General features: G+C 51.1%; 3 protein-coding genes and 1 long non-coding RNA gene across 4 annotated transcripts in view; 2 read left to right on the forward strand and 2 right to left on the reverse strand.

Moving 5' to 3' along the window:
• Positions 1–1789, forward strand: part of LOC114449796 (transcriptional activator Myb-like) — a 5074-nt gene extending 3285 nt beyond the window's left edge. The window contains exons 8-14 of the mRNA XM_028427622.1: positions 1–22; positions 120–221; positions 292–369; positions 436–563; positions 650–746; positions 1467–1607; positions 1703–1789. The exon at positions 1–22 is cut by the window's left edge and continues 158 nt beyond it. Coding sequence (XP_028283423.1) covers positions 1–22; positions 120–221; positions 292–369; positions 436–563; positions 650–746; positions 1467–1607; positions 1703–1789 — 655 coding nt within the window. The remainder of the gene's footprint in view (positions 23–119; positions 222–291; positions 370–435; positions 564–649; positions 747–1466; positions 1608–1702) is intronic.
• A 1758-nt stretch (positions 1790–3547) lies between these two features.
• LOC114449239 (uncharacterized) lies at positions 3548–4578 on the reverse strand. The gene is made up of 3 exons (XR_003671968.1): positions 4511–4578; positions 4046–4089; positions 3548–3637 (listed from the first exon to the last, which is right to left on the reverse strand). It is a non-coding gene; the product is annotated as an uncharacterized LOC114449239 (long non-coding RNA).
• A 2044-nt stretch (positions 4579–6622) lies between these two features.
• adhfe1 (alcohol dehydrogenase iron containing 1) lies at positions 6623–12009 on the reverse strand. Its single transcript, XM_028427747.1, has 14 exons — positions 11876–12009; positions 9719–9756; positions 9544–9593; positions 9369–9422; positions 8998–9152; positions 8665–8861; positions 8529–8606; positions 8263–8368; positions 7985–8137; positions 7716–7814; positions 7561–7639; positions 7345–7441; positions 7012–7169; positions 6623–6884 (listed from the first exon to the last, which is right to left on the reverse strand). The coding sequence occupies exons 1-14, from the start codon at positions 11926–11928 to the stop codon at positions 6801–6803; spliced, it is 1401 nt and encodes a 466-aa protein (XP_028283548.1). The 5' UTR covers positions 11929–12009; the 3' UTR covers positions 6623–6800.
• A 26-nt stretch (positions 12010–12035) lies between these two features.
• The window catches only part of LOC114449797 (corticoliberin-1-like), a 3132-nt gene continuing 2667 nt past the window's right edge, over positions 12036–12500 (forward strand). The window contains exon 1 of the mRNA XM_028427623.1: positions 12036–12062. Within this exon, the coding sequence (XP_028283424.1) occupies positions 12036–12062 (27 nt within the window). The remainder of the gene's footprint in view (positions 12063–12500) is intronic.

A 12500-nucleotide genomic window follows, 5' to 3' on the forward strand; every position in this document is an offset into this window, starting at 1 on the left:
GTCTGCGGAGCTGACGGAGGCGGTACATGTTTACAGCTCAGGCTTTTGTTTTGATATTTGTCTCACAGTTCACAGCGCCTGTCTTCATCTCAGCTGCTAAAGTGTCACATCTCTCTCAGAACCTGGAGACGTGGAGCTGTGACTCACAGGATGTGACCTCATCACTGAAGCAGACAGCGCTGCTCTCAGATCTGTCCACCGCCTCTCTGAACAGGAGCCACGTAAGACATTGTGTTTAATGGGAGCCGAGCTGCGGGCCGGCTCCGCATGCTGTCACTGTGTTGTCTGCAGGTGGCAGGTGGAGCGTCCTCCGTGGACTCGTCCAGCAGAAGCAGCCTGATGGCAGCGCTGACCTTCTCCCCCTCTGAGGTGAGCACACAGCCGGCTGACCCGTGTCACGGCGAGGCCGTACGTATGACCGGCGTCTGCTCTCAGTTCTTCAGTGTGTGTGCTGTCAACGAGCTCCAGTTTCAGCACCAGCCTCTCACCTCCTCCCCCGTCTGCGCCCTCAAACACTCAACCACCTCCACCCAGGACGCCTCCTGCCTTCACTGCAGCACACGGTACGTCAGCCAGCCAATCAGGAGACATGTGCAGGTTGTACAATGGGTCAGTATTGAATAGTGATCAGCTGCAGCGTCTCTGTCAGGACCCCCCCAGAGATCAGAGAGAAGATCAGAGCACTGTGGAGGTCAGCACCGCAAACCCCGACACCACTGAAGGCCCGCAGCAGCAGCCAGGACCAGGTGAGAGGGCAACATCCCTGGGTCATCAGCATCATTTAGAACAGCCAACCTTGTTTGTGCCTGTGTGTGTGTGTGTGTGTGTGTGTGTGTGTGTGTGCGTGGCGTGTGTGCGTGCGTGGCATGTGTGTGTGTGCGTGCGTGGCATGTGTGTATGCGTGCGTGGCATGTGTGTGTGTGTGTGTGCGTGGCGTGTGTGCGTGCGTGGCATGTGTGTGTGTGTGTGTGTGCGTGGCGTGTGTGTATGTGTGTGTGTGTGTGTGCGTGCGTGGCATGTGTGTGTGTGTGTGCGTGCGTGGCATGTGTGTATGCGTGCGTGGCGTGTGTGTGTGTGTGTGTGTGTGTGTGTGCGTGGCGTGTGTGTGTCTGTGTGCTTCAGATGTCTGCCTGCTTGAACAGGATGATGGATCTGGGGGAGCAGAGGAACCCTGGTGTGGATAGTCCACAGTCAGGCAGCAGCTGTGAGGTCTGACACAGATTATAGGTCATATATAGCAGGAACTCCATTTCCTCCATTTCAAAACAAAGGTTGTGGTAAGTTGCAGCCAGTCCATGGGACCATGCGTTGCAGGTCTGTCAGTCAGTGAAGGTGTAGATCTGGACCTGAACAGCCTTTCAGGCAGCAGTGACACCATGGTGCGAGCCCAGCTGGCTCCATTGTAAACTTATAGCATGACCTGGATGACCACAGCCAGACCTGAGCTGTTGACCTCTGACCTCCAGGTCCAAGGGCAGAGCCTGTTCAGCTCCGTTCTGCCGGCTCAAGGCGACTGTGAGGAGCTTGGCTGCCTCCCGTTAGAGGCGCCGGTGTGGTGGAGTGAGCGGGCCTGGGAGTCTCCTGCTCACAGCCTGGACCCATTCGAGGTAAACACATCTCAGCTGCATGCAGAACAATGAGATGACACCAGAACCAGAGCGGCTGCTCCTCCTAACCCTAACCCACCTCCTCCTCTGTGCAGAGCGCTGACCTGCAGGTGGTGCTGTATGGGAACACAGACGATCAGAGGAGCATGACGGAGCAGGCGCGGCGCTACACGGAGGCCTGACCAATGACGGCCGCTCGGCAGCAGAGGACGCCTCAGGTGACCTTTGACCCCCAGTGGAACGCTCCGGCTGCAGCCCACGCTTAACCGGCTGTCTGTGCAGCTCATGGTTTATTGATTCATTCAGCAGAAAGTATTCCATTCATTCTTCAAAGGATATTTGAACTTTAACTTTTTAACATTTATATTTGACATTTTATAGATTTTTACTCCCGCTCCTCGGTTGTGTTGACATGTCTTGATCTGTGGGTTTATTTAGACATTATATGTGTGTATATACATCTTTATGTGTATTTTACAGTTTTACACTCTAACAGTTTTCAGTGTCTGAATTTTATCATCTCTCCTTGAACACTTATTTATATTTGACATTTTATAGATTTTTACTCCCGCTCCTCGGTTGTGTGTACATGTCTTGATCTGTGGGTTTATTTAAACATTATATGTGTGTATATACATCTTTATGTGTATTTTAGTTTTACAGTATTCTTATCATCTCTCCCTGACACTTATTTATTGGACTTGCTGACTGTTTCAGGACAGTTCAGTTTTTAACAGTGAAGTTCAGTCTGAGCTCCACAGTTTTTACTTGTTTACAGTGATTTATTGCAGTGTGGACATATTTGCACTGAAGCTGTCTCAGAACACCTGATTTTATTTAAAGTGAGGACACTGTACCGACGTGCTGTGATAAAGTCAGTGAGCGGCTGTCTGTGTGTTGGATTATTGGTGGTGCAGGGGTGTGTCTGAGAATTAAAGGCCGGTTCCACCTTAATGTGGGGGACATTCAGTCGGACCTGACGGTGGCTGAACCACGGCCACAGGAAATGATGTCAGCTCAATGGAGCCTTCGATACGAGTCAGTCATGTGACTGCATGAGTCCGACAGATCGCAGCGGCCTGCTGTGACGCGCTTTCTGCCCAGCGTTCCAGGTCGTCTCCAGAGAGCCGAGGGGTCTGCTTCAGTCTGGCTGGAAACCAGTGTTGATGGACCCGGTGTTCAGGGGGGGGTGGGGGAGGTGGGGGCAGCTCATCCTCCTGGACTTGGCCAGGACTCGGTGGAGGAGGCTGGGGGAGCCACGAGGAGCCTCTGGTCCTGCTGAGGGCCCGTCACCTCCGAGAGGGCGGCGGATGCTGTTCTTTCTGAGCAGTTTCGGAGTGCTATGCCCACTGCAGGAGGAGAGAGGGAGGGATGAGCGGGTCGGATTCTGCCGAGTCAGCAGAGACATGCAGCGCTCATTGGAGGGGAGAGGGCGGAGGCTTCTGATTGGCTCAGATCAAAATCCCAGAGCCACAAAGCACCATGCAAACAATACAAGTAAGACTTATTATTATTGACTGAAAGACTTCAAGGGTTTATTCAACATTTTATCAAACGGCAGAAGGCTGGCAGTGTCCTGTAGTTACCTTGTGCAGCCACAGGGGGCGCCTGTCGTCAACACCACAGCTGGCACGGACACCCTCCTCTGCAGTGTGGCCGTGGTTCTGGAGGACTCGCCGCTGTCCTGCAGTACACACACAGTATGACATCACCATCTGTCAGCCAATCAGCTCCTGAGGTTATCGTAGCTGAAAGCAGGAACTGAGACCTGGTCCTGGGACCGCACAAACCTCACCAGTCTGCATCAAACATGATTTTACATTTTATTGTGTAACCATGACGACAGTGTTTAGCCCCTCCCTTACCTGCAGCGGCTCCACACAAGCGGCTGGGAAGTATCCCTCCTTTCCGTTTTTCAGCCGCCCAAACCACCAGACCTCGTCCTCCTTGAACAGAACCTGGACCTGGGCCCCCTCGCTCAGGTCCAGCTCCTTCGGCCAGCGCGCCTGGTAATCCATCACTGCCACCACCTGCCCGTCACAGAGCATGGCACCCGTTAAAACATGTTGACTTCTGCTGCACCTTTATACATGGAGCCTCCAGTGGACATGGATGGAACTGCACATGTCACTCTAAACACTCTTCTAACAGACCTGAGCAGACCTCACAGGAAGCTGCTGCTGATCGGCTCGTGTGTGTGTGTGTGTATGTTTAATCTGCTTTAAAAAGCGGAGCAGGCTGTAAATACACAGAGGTCAGAGGTCACACTGATGTAACACTGATTAACAGGCTTTACTGTCTTTGTGAGGACCCTCTACACATCTGAGCCAGCAAAAGGACTCCAGGTCCTCACAAACCTCTCTTTCACTCACACACACACAGTCCAGATACTTCTTGACACCAGCTTCATGTGTGAGGGGTCACAGTGGTTCACTTACCTTCTCTGCTGCCACGTGTCTGGTCCTCGTCCTCGACCTGCAGACTGGGACACACAGGAGGTTTGTTTGTCATGTGGCTAAGAAAAGCTCCCAGAGTGTTAGCATGACAACAGATTATCAGGCTAACCTTGCATCCATGTGGTTTTACAGGGCGCTGCTAGCTGCTCCAGCACTGATGCTGTCATTAGCTTTATATTAGATTATTATCCAAGGGTTTGCAAGCAAGCTAATTGTGATGGTATACAGATCGGGAAGCTAACGTAGAGCTAGATCTGCTGATTCGATCACATTAGCTGCTCCAGTTAGCAAACGGCAAGCTAAGTTAACATCAGATCAACCCCTGGAGACGAGTCTTTATCTGGCAGACTTCTGATGTCACCTGCCCCTCTGACGGCTCTCTGCAAGTCCAATTCCAGGTGATACCCTGATAACTGGCAGGAAGCGAGGCGGCGGACTGAGACTCACCTCCAGGGGAGAAGACCGTGGTGTAGACCTCGAAGTGCTCGTCACTGTGTCTGTAGATCTGCTCCATGCTGTCTGTGCACCACTGATCACACAGCAGGCTTAAATAGCTGCAGCTGCTAATCTCCACACACACACACAGACACACACACACACACACAGAGACACACAGAGACACACACAGAGACACACACACAGACACACACACAGAGACACACACACAGAGAGAGAGACACAGTCACAGAGAGACACACAGACACACGGAGACACACAGAGACACACAGACACACACAGAGACACACAGACACACACAGAGACACACACACAGACACACACAGAGACACACACACAGACACACACAGAGACACAGAGACACACACACAGAGACACACTCACAGAGACACACTCACACACACACAGACACACACACAGAGACACACACACACAGACACACACACACACAGACAGACACAGAGACACACACCTCTAACTCTATGTATTGATAACTCCAGTAGAGGAGCGTTCTGCTGATCACTGATCAATATGTGTGTGCCAAGTCTTTTTCTAAGAGTGTTTCTGTGTGATGTCACAGCTATGGTGACCTTTAACCTTTCAGACAGACTTCCTCCTTTGGTCAAACTTTGCAGTCATTTTAAAGGAATGCAGACGGGTCACCTGACCATGGTCGTCCTGCTGCACATGCTCAGTGGAGTCTCCACTGAAGCCTGGAGCTGATGCAGAGGGACATGTGCTGCGTTCAGGGTCGCTGTTTAGCTCAGTCTCTGCTGTCAGGGTTAAACCAGTTAAACACAGTTCGATCTGGTTTATGTAACAAGTGTTCCTGGACCAGATCAAAGTGGATTACAGCAGAGGCTCTTCTGAGAACCACACACACTCCGTCCACCTGAGCGCTTCATTAACATGATTAATCCACGTCGCTGGGCAGCAGCCAGAGTGACACAATGACCTCACAAAGAGTCATCACTGCAGTCATTCTGCTGCACATGTAAAATGATCAAATATCCAGTTTATGACCGTTTTGGTTTTCTCCTTAAATGTCTGTTACACCCTCCCTACAGGCTGTTCTCAGGCTGATCTGAGACTGATCTCAGGCTGTTGTCAGGCTGATCTGAGACTGTTCTCAGGCTGTTCTGAGACTGTTCTCAGGCTGATCTGAGACTGTTCTCAGGCTGTTCTGAGACTGTTCTCAGGCTGTTGTCAGGCTGTTCTCAGGCTGATCTGAGACTGTTCTCAGGCTGTTGTCAGGCTGATCTGAGACTGTTCTCAGGCTGTTGTCAGGCTGATCTGAGACTTGTCAGGCTGTTCTCAGGCTGTTCTGAGACTGTTCTTAGGCTGTTCTGAGGCTGTTCTCAGGCTGATCTGAGACTGTTCTCAGGCTGTTGTCAGGCTGATCTGAGACTGTTCTCAGGCTGATCTGAGACTGTTCTCAGGCTGTTCTGAGACTGATCTCAGGCTGTTGTCAGGCTGTTCTGAGACTGTTCTGAGACTGTTCTCAGGCTGTTCTGAGACTGATCTCAGGCTGTTGTCAGGCTGTTCTCAGGCTGATCTGAGACTGTTCTCAGGCTGTTGTCAGGCTGATCTGAGACTGTTCTCAGGCTGTTGTCAGGCTGATCTGAGACTGTTGTCAGGCTGTTCTCAGGCTGTTCTGAGACTGTTCTTAGGCTGTTCTCAGGCTGATCTGAGACTGTTCTCAGGCTGTTGTCAGGCTGATCTGAGACTGTTCTCAGGCTGATCTGAGACTGTTCTCAGGCTGTTCTGAGACTGATCTCAGGCTGTTGTCAGGCTGTTCTGAGACTGTTCTCAGGCTGTTCTGAGACTGTTCTGAGACTGTTCTCAGGCTGTTCTGAGACTGATCTCAGGCTGTTGTCAGGCTGATCTGAGACTGTTCTCGGGCTGTTCTCTCTGCTTCCGTCAGCTTCTTCCTCATTGAGTACTGCAGCTTGTTGTCTTGTTGTCAGGACTCTGCAGATGTTCCATCTTTTGATCATATATCCCTGTGGTTTGTATCAGCCTCTGCATGAAGAACAAGCTGAACATGTTATGAAGTGGTTGTGATGTAGGTGTCAGACTGTGATGGAGGGACCTTCTATTGAGATTTTATTATGTTAACTGTAACAGTTTCATAAATGTACTTCTCATCACGTGACAGACACAAGAATCATTGGTCAACAGAAAGGTCAGGTCATGTGGTCTGTAGAGCCACCCAGGTCTGGTGCAGATGTTGAGCGGAGAAGAGAGGCTGTGTGTCTGTGTGAGAGTGTGTTGATGTTGTTCAGTAGAGCTTCATGGAGGCTTCAAACAGGCGGCTCAGGTCCTCCTCTGTGTGCTCTCTAGGAGACAGCTTGGTCACTCGCTCCTGGAAGCAGGACCAATCAATACGCCTCGTCAATAGGCAATATGTCTTTATGATGAGTACAGTCGCTGAGGTGCTGTGTGGGAGAATAAAAAGATGGTGGCGCCAGACGTCCAGCCGCAGGACTCACCTGAGGGATGGTTCCTTGGACCAGTGCTGGGATGTCGTCTCTGCTGTACCCCACCGCACCAAGCCCGTCCTCCACCTGCAGCTCAAACAGGAACTGACGCAGCGTGTCAGCCAGAACCGCACCCGCATCCTCCCGCTTCACCTGCAGGACATCTGCACCTGAACGCATCACAGAGTCTGTTTAACACAATGCAGTCTTTGCTGTATAATGTTTGTTTGTGTTGAAAACCCGAAGTTACATGTTATTTACCAAAAGATATTTCTGTTGTTTCTAACATTTCTAACATATATATATAACGTATGTTGTGTTTGTGTCCTGGCCTGTGAGGTGTACCGAGGATCTCTGCAGCCTCCAAATGGCGCTCCGGACACATCGGGGCTGTGAAGCTGAAGACGGCCGGTGATGTGAGGACGACTGAGAGTCCGTGAGGCTGAGGACACACAAGTGCATCACAATCAATAACACACTGAGAGGAGTATCTTAAGGACGCGGTGTGGCGCCTCTGTGGCTCACCACTCATCCACACATTCAGTCTGTCTGTGCACTCACCACCAGGGGGTGCTCCACACTGTAACCCGCGGCCGTGTGAGTCTTCACGTTTCCAGCGATGGGATACGACATCCCGTGACTGCAGAGACAAAACGCCACAGAGTCAGATTTCCTCCTCAGCTCGAGCTGCATGGCAGCGTGTCTTTGAGTCTCACCACAGATGGACTCCGGCGTTCCCAAAGCCGATCCCAGCAAACACACTAGCCAGGTGCATGCTAGAGCGGGCCTCCAGATCCTCGGGGTCAAGCACGGCTCTGAAATCAATCAGTGAGAGGTCTGTTGGAACATTGGAACATGAGGGGGAAGGCGTGACGTCGCCTGAGCCGTTACTCTGATTGCCAGCAGGGGGAGACAAAACTCTGAACATCAGAAACCAGCAGAACTGGACCTCTGGCTCAGGTGGGGCTAAAATCACTGCAGTTACCGTTTCATGTACTTGGCCACCATGCGCAGGGCGTGGCGCGACCACACGTCACTGATGGGGTTTCTGCCCTGGTAGGCGGGGCGGTTGATGGGGTTGGGGGGGCAGGGGCTCCTCTGGTCATAGGGCAGGGCGGTGTAAGACTCCAGAGCATGACTGACAAACAGAAAACAACGTGACGTCAGAGCGTCTGCCTCACCACATGTTTCCATGGTAACAACAGGGCGCTGTCATCTGAGCCGTGTAAACGGTAAATAATAAATCTTTATTTACAGACAGACCACAGCACGTCGAAGCCGCTGTTGGCAGCGACTCTCTCAGGCATGCTCAGTGTGTGCATCGGGTCCACGATGCCCAGTGTGGGTCTGATGGCTCTGCTGGCAATACCTGCGCACAGACAACCAATCAGAGCAGGGCCTGACTCCCTGTCATGTGACATCAGTGTTCCAGTTCAAAGGTGAGAAACTTTTTCATTCACAGGTTTCTCTTCTTGCATTTGTTGTTGTTTTTGTTTGTGTTGTTATTGAGTGTGTGTTTGTTGTCTGACCAGTTTTGGCTCTCAGGGGCTCGAAGTCAAAGATGGCGACGCCGGTGGTCTCGCTGCCGGTCCCTGCTGTTGTTGGAACTGGACAGAAACACACAGTCAGGGCGTCTGCAGCCTGTCTGAAAGGCTCGAGTCGTACCTGCGATCAGCGGCCTGAGCGCTCTGTCCACCGGCTTCCCTTTGCCAATCGGGGCGTTGACAAAGTCCAGGAAGTCAGCTTCTGGGTGACTCGCATACAGATTGGCGGCTTTACAGGTGTCAATCACTGATCCTCCGCCCACCGCCACAAACACGTCAAAGCAGTTGTCTTTAGCAAATGCGATGGCTTCCTTGAAACTGACACACAGAGACACTTCTGTAAACATCCAACCCGGGACACGTGTCACCCGATAACATGTTTAACCCGAGGCAGACCACGCGTCACAGACACTGACAGCCAATCAAAGCACAGGACACGAGCTGCCGGTCTCACCTGGAGTCTGTGGGCTCCACTCGGACGTTGTCGTACATTTGGAACTTGACTCCATTCTTGACCAGAGATTCCAGGACCACCTTCACCGGGGGAAGACCAGACAAGTTCCTGTCCGTCATCACACAGACATTCTGAGCCCGAAGGTTCTGCAGGTCCTGCAGGAACACACACACACAGTTCATCAGAAAACACTGTGGTCCCTCAGCAGAGGAGATGAAGCTTCACACACACATCTGCCAGAGCGAACGGTAACACAGCACTGCATGAACTGCTAGCTCAGACGCTAACAGACTGAAACACACTCAGAAGCATCAAAGCTGCACTGACTGTCCGTCAGAGCTGTGAGTGATGAGGAGGAGGACGGTGGTTACCATGCCGATCTCTCTGCTGACGCCTTCTCCATATCTGATGTTGGAACTGGCCATCTGAAACACACACAGCTGTCAGCCGTAGGACTTATTGATCAGAGGATGGTCGTCCTCTCTGCCCTACATCGCTCTAACCTCTGACACTCAGACAGAGGCCGGACAGGCTGCTGCGACTCACCTCGAAGGCGTAGTCGCTTTTCCGGACTGTGCAGGTTGCAGCTCCCCCGCCTGCAGCAGAAAACAGCTGCATTACTGATCTATGATTGATCATCGAAATTAAGACCACCACGCCCCGACTGATCAATCAATCACTGATAAGCACTGACAAGCATGGTGATGACAGCACAGCATACCTTGGTGGAAGGTGTTGGAGTGAGCAGGACATCTGCACCTGTTGACACACACAGTGAGACACACACACACAGTGAGAGACACGCACACAGTGAGACACACACACACAGTGAGACACACACACACACAGTGAGACACGCACACAGTGAGACACACACACACAGTGAGACACACACACACACAGTGAGACACACACACACACACAGTGAGAGACATGCACACACACACAGTGAGACACACGCACACACAGTGAGACACACGCACACACAGTGAGACACACGCACACACAGTGAGACACACACGCACACAGTGAGACACACACACACACAGTGAGAGACACGCACACACAGTGAGACACACACACACACACACAGTGAGAGACATGCACACACACACAGTGAGACACACACACACACACAGTGAGACACACACACACAGTGAGACACACACACACACAGTGAGAGACATGCACACACACACAGTGAGACACACACACACAGTGAGAGACACACACACACAGAGACACACACACACACACAGTGAGAGACACGCACACACAGTGAGACACACACACACACACACACAGTGAGACACACACACACACACACACACAGTGAGACACACACACACACACAGTGAGACACACACACAGTCACACAGACACACACACACACAGTCAGACGCACGCACACACACACACACACAGACACACACACAGACACACACACACACACACACAGACAGACAGACACACACAGACAGACACACACACACACACAGACAGACATACACACACACACAGACGCACACACACACACACACAGACACACACACACACAGTCAGACGCACACACGCACACACGCACACGCACACACACACAGGGTTTAAAGACTGCAGAACAGTTCAGGTGAACATGCAGAGCAGCAGGATTTGTTGCTACTATGCGGGTTTTGCTAATTTGCTGTTGACCTGAATGACTGACGATAACGAGCCGGTCATGTTCAGGGAGGGGGCGTGACGTGCTCGTAGCATCATAACAGACTGAACAACAGGTCTGAGGACAGTATCATCTGACCTGTGAGGTTCATCCATGAAGGCTGAGTCACTCTGACTGACAGCAGTCAGCTGGTTTAAGCAGTTATAGAACATGGTTACATGATGAACGCCCATTTAAACACTTATTATCCTGCTACAGTGGACCATTGTCTGCAGGATGATGTCTGCATACAGCTGAAACTGTGACGGACAGAATGAAGAGTCTGTCAGCTGGAGCTCAGCTTTAGAAAGAGAGGAAGAGAGGTGAGGAAGATGAGAGCAGAGATACTGTAGCTGCATTAGAAACGTGTTGAAGAAAACAAAATATATATCTCAATCACAGCTATTAAATAAATAAAGGTGTATATAATTTAAATAATTTTTAATTCCCATTGGCAGATAGATAAGTGAGGAGCAACAGCCAGACAAAGCAAACAGGGAACTGAAGAGAACTGTGGATTTGTGACAAACAGACTGGTTGATGAATCAGCACTTTATCAGTATTTAAGATACTTTTTATTTACCTGTGTCATTATACAAGGTCCAAATTCATTTTAACATGATATGTATGTACAAAATGTACTGATGTACAAAAAGATATGGAAGTGTGACGCGGTGAAAAAAAGTTAGTCTAGAGCCCTGCACACACACACAGACACACACAGACAGACACACACACACACAGACAGACACACACACACACTCACACAGACACACACACTCACACAGACACACACACACACTCACACAGACACACACACACACTCACACAGACACACACACACACTCACACAGACAGACACACACAGACAGACACACACACACATACAGACAGACACACACACACACAGACAGACACACACACACACTCACACAGACACACACACACAGACAGACACACATACACTCAGACGCGCACACACGCACGCACAGAGAGCAGAGATGTGTGACGTGTGTGGCGCAGCAGTGGCCGCTCGGATCAATAACTCGCATTGATCCGGGTTCAGGGCTCTGTGGGCGCTGCGCTGGATCACTGCAGACACGTACTGTCAGAGTCTTGGCTCCGGGACACCTGTTACCTGTACAGTAAAACCGATTCATGGTGCACGTGGGCTCAACTTACGCCGCGCGCTCCAGCTGTCTGAGCAGCTGAACGACCCGGTTCCGACCCGCCATGTCACAGACCCTCAGAGTGACCCTCCAACAGACCGTTGCTGTGACTTCTTCTTCCTCTTCCTCTTCTTCTTGTCATTTAATGCTGCTGACAACAGACATTAAACAGCATGTGCGCCACCTGCGGTCTCCGCGAGGTACGTCATCAGATAGTTCCAAGGTGGTCCCTTCAGTATAAAGAACTTCCTGCTGCACGTCTGTGTGTGTCTGTGTGTGTGTGTGTGTGTGTCTGTGTGTGTGTCTGTGTGTGTCTGTCTGTGTGTGTGTCTGTGTGTCTGTGTGTGTGTGTCAGTGTCTGTGTGTGTGTGTGTGTGTGTGTGTCTGTGTGTGTGTGTCAGTGTCTGTGTGTGTGTGTGTGTGTGTGTGTCTGTGTGTCAGTGTGTGTCTGTGTGTGAGTGAGTGTGTGTGTGTCTGTGTGTGTGTATTTGTGTGTCTCTCTGTCAGTGTGTGCATCTGTGTGTGTCTGTGTGTGAGTGAGTGAGTGTGTCTGTGTGTGTCAGTGTGTGTGAGTGTGTGTGTGTGTCTGTGTGTGTGTGTCTGTGTGTGCGTGTGCTTGTGTGTGCGTGTGTGTGTCT

Source organism: Parambassis ranga, chromosome 17 (genome assembly GCF_900634625.1).
Source record: "Parambassis ranga chromosome 17, fParRan2.1, whole genome shotgun sequence".
Taxonomy (NCBI): Eukaryota; Metazoa; Chordata; class Actinopteri; family Ambassidae; genus Parambassis; species Parambassis ranga.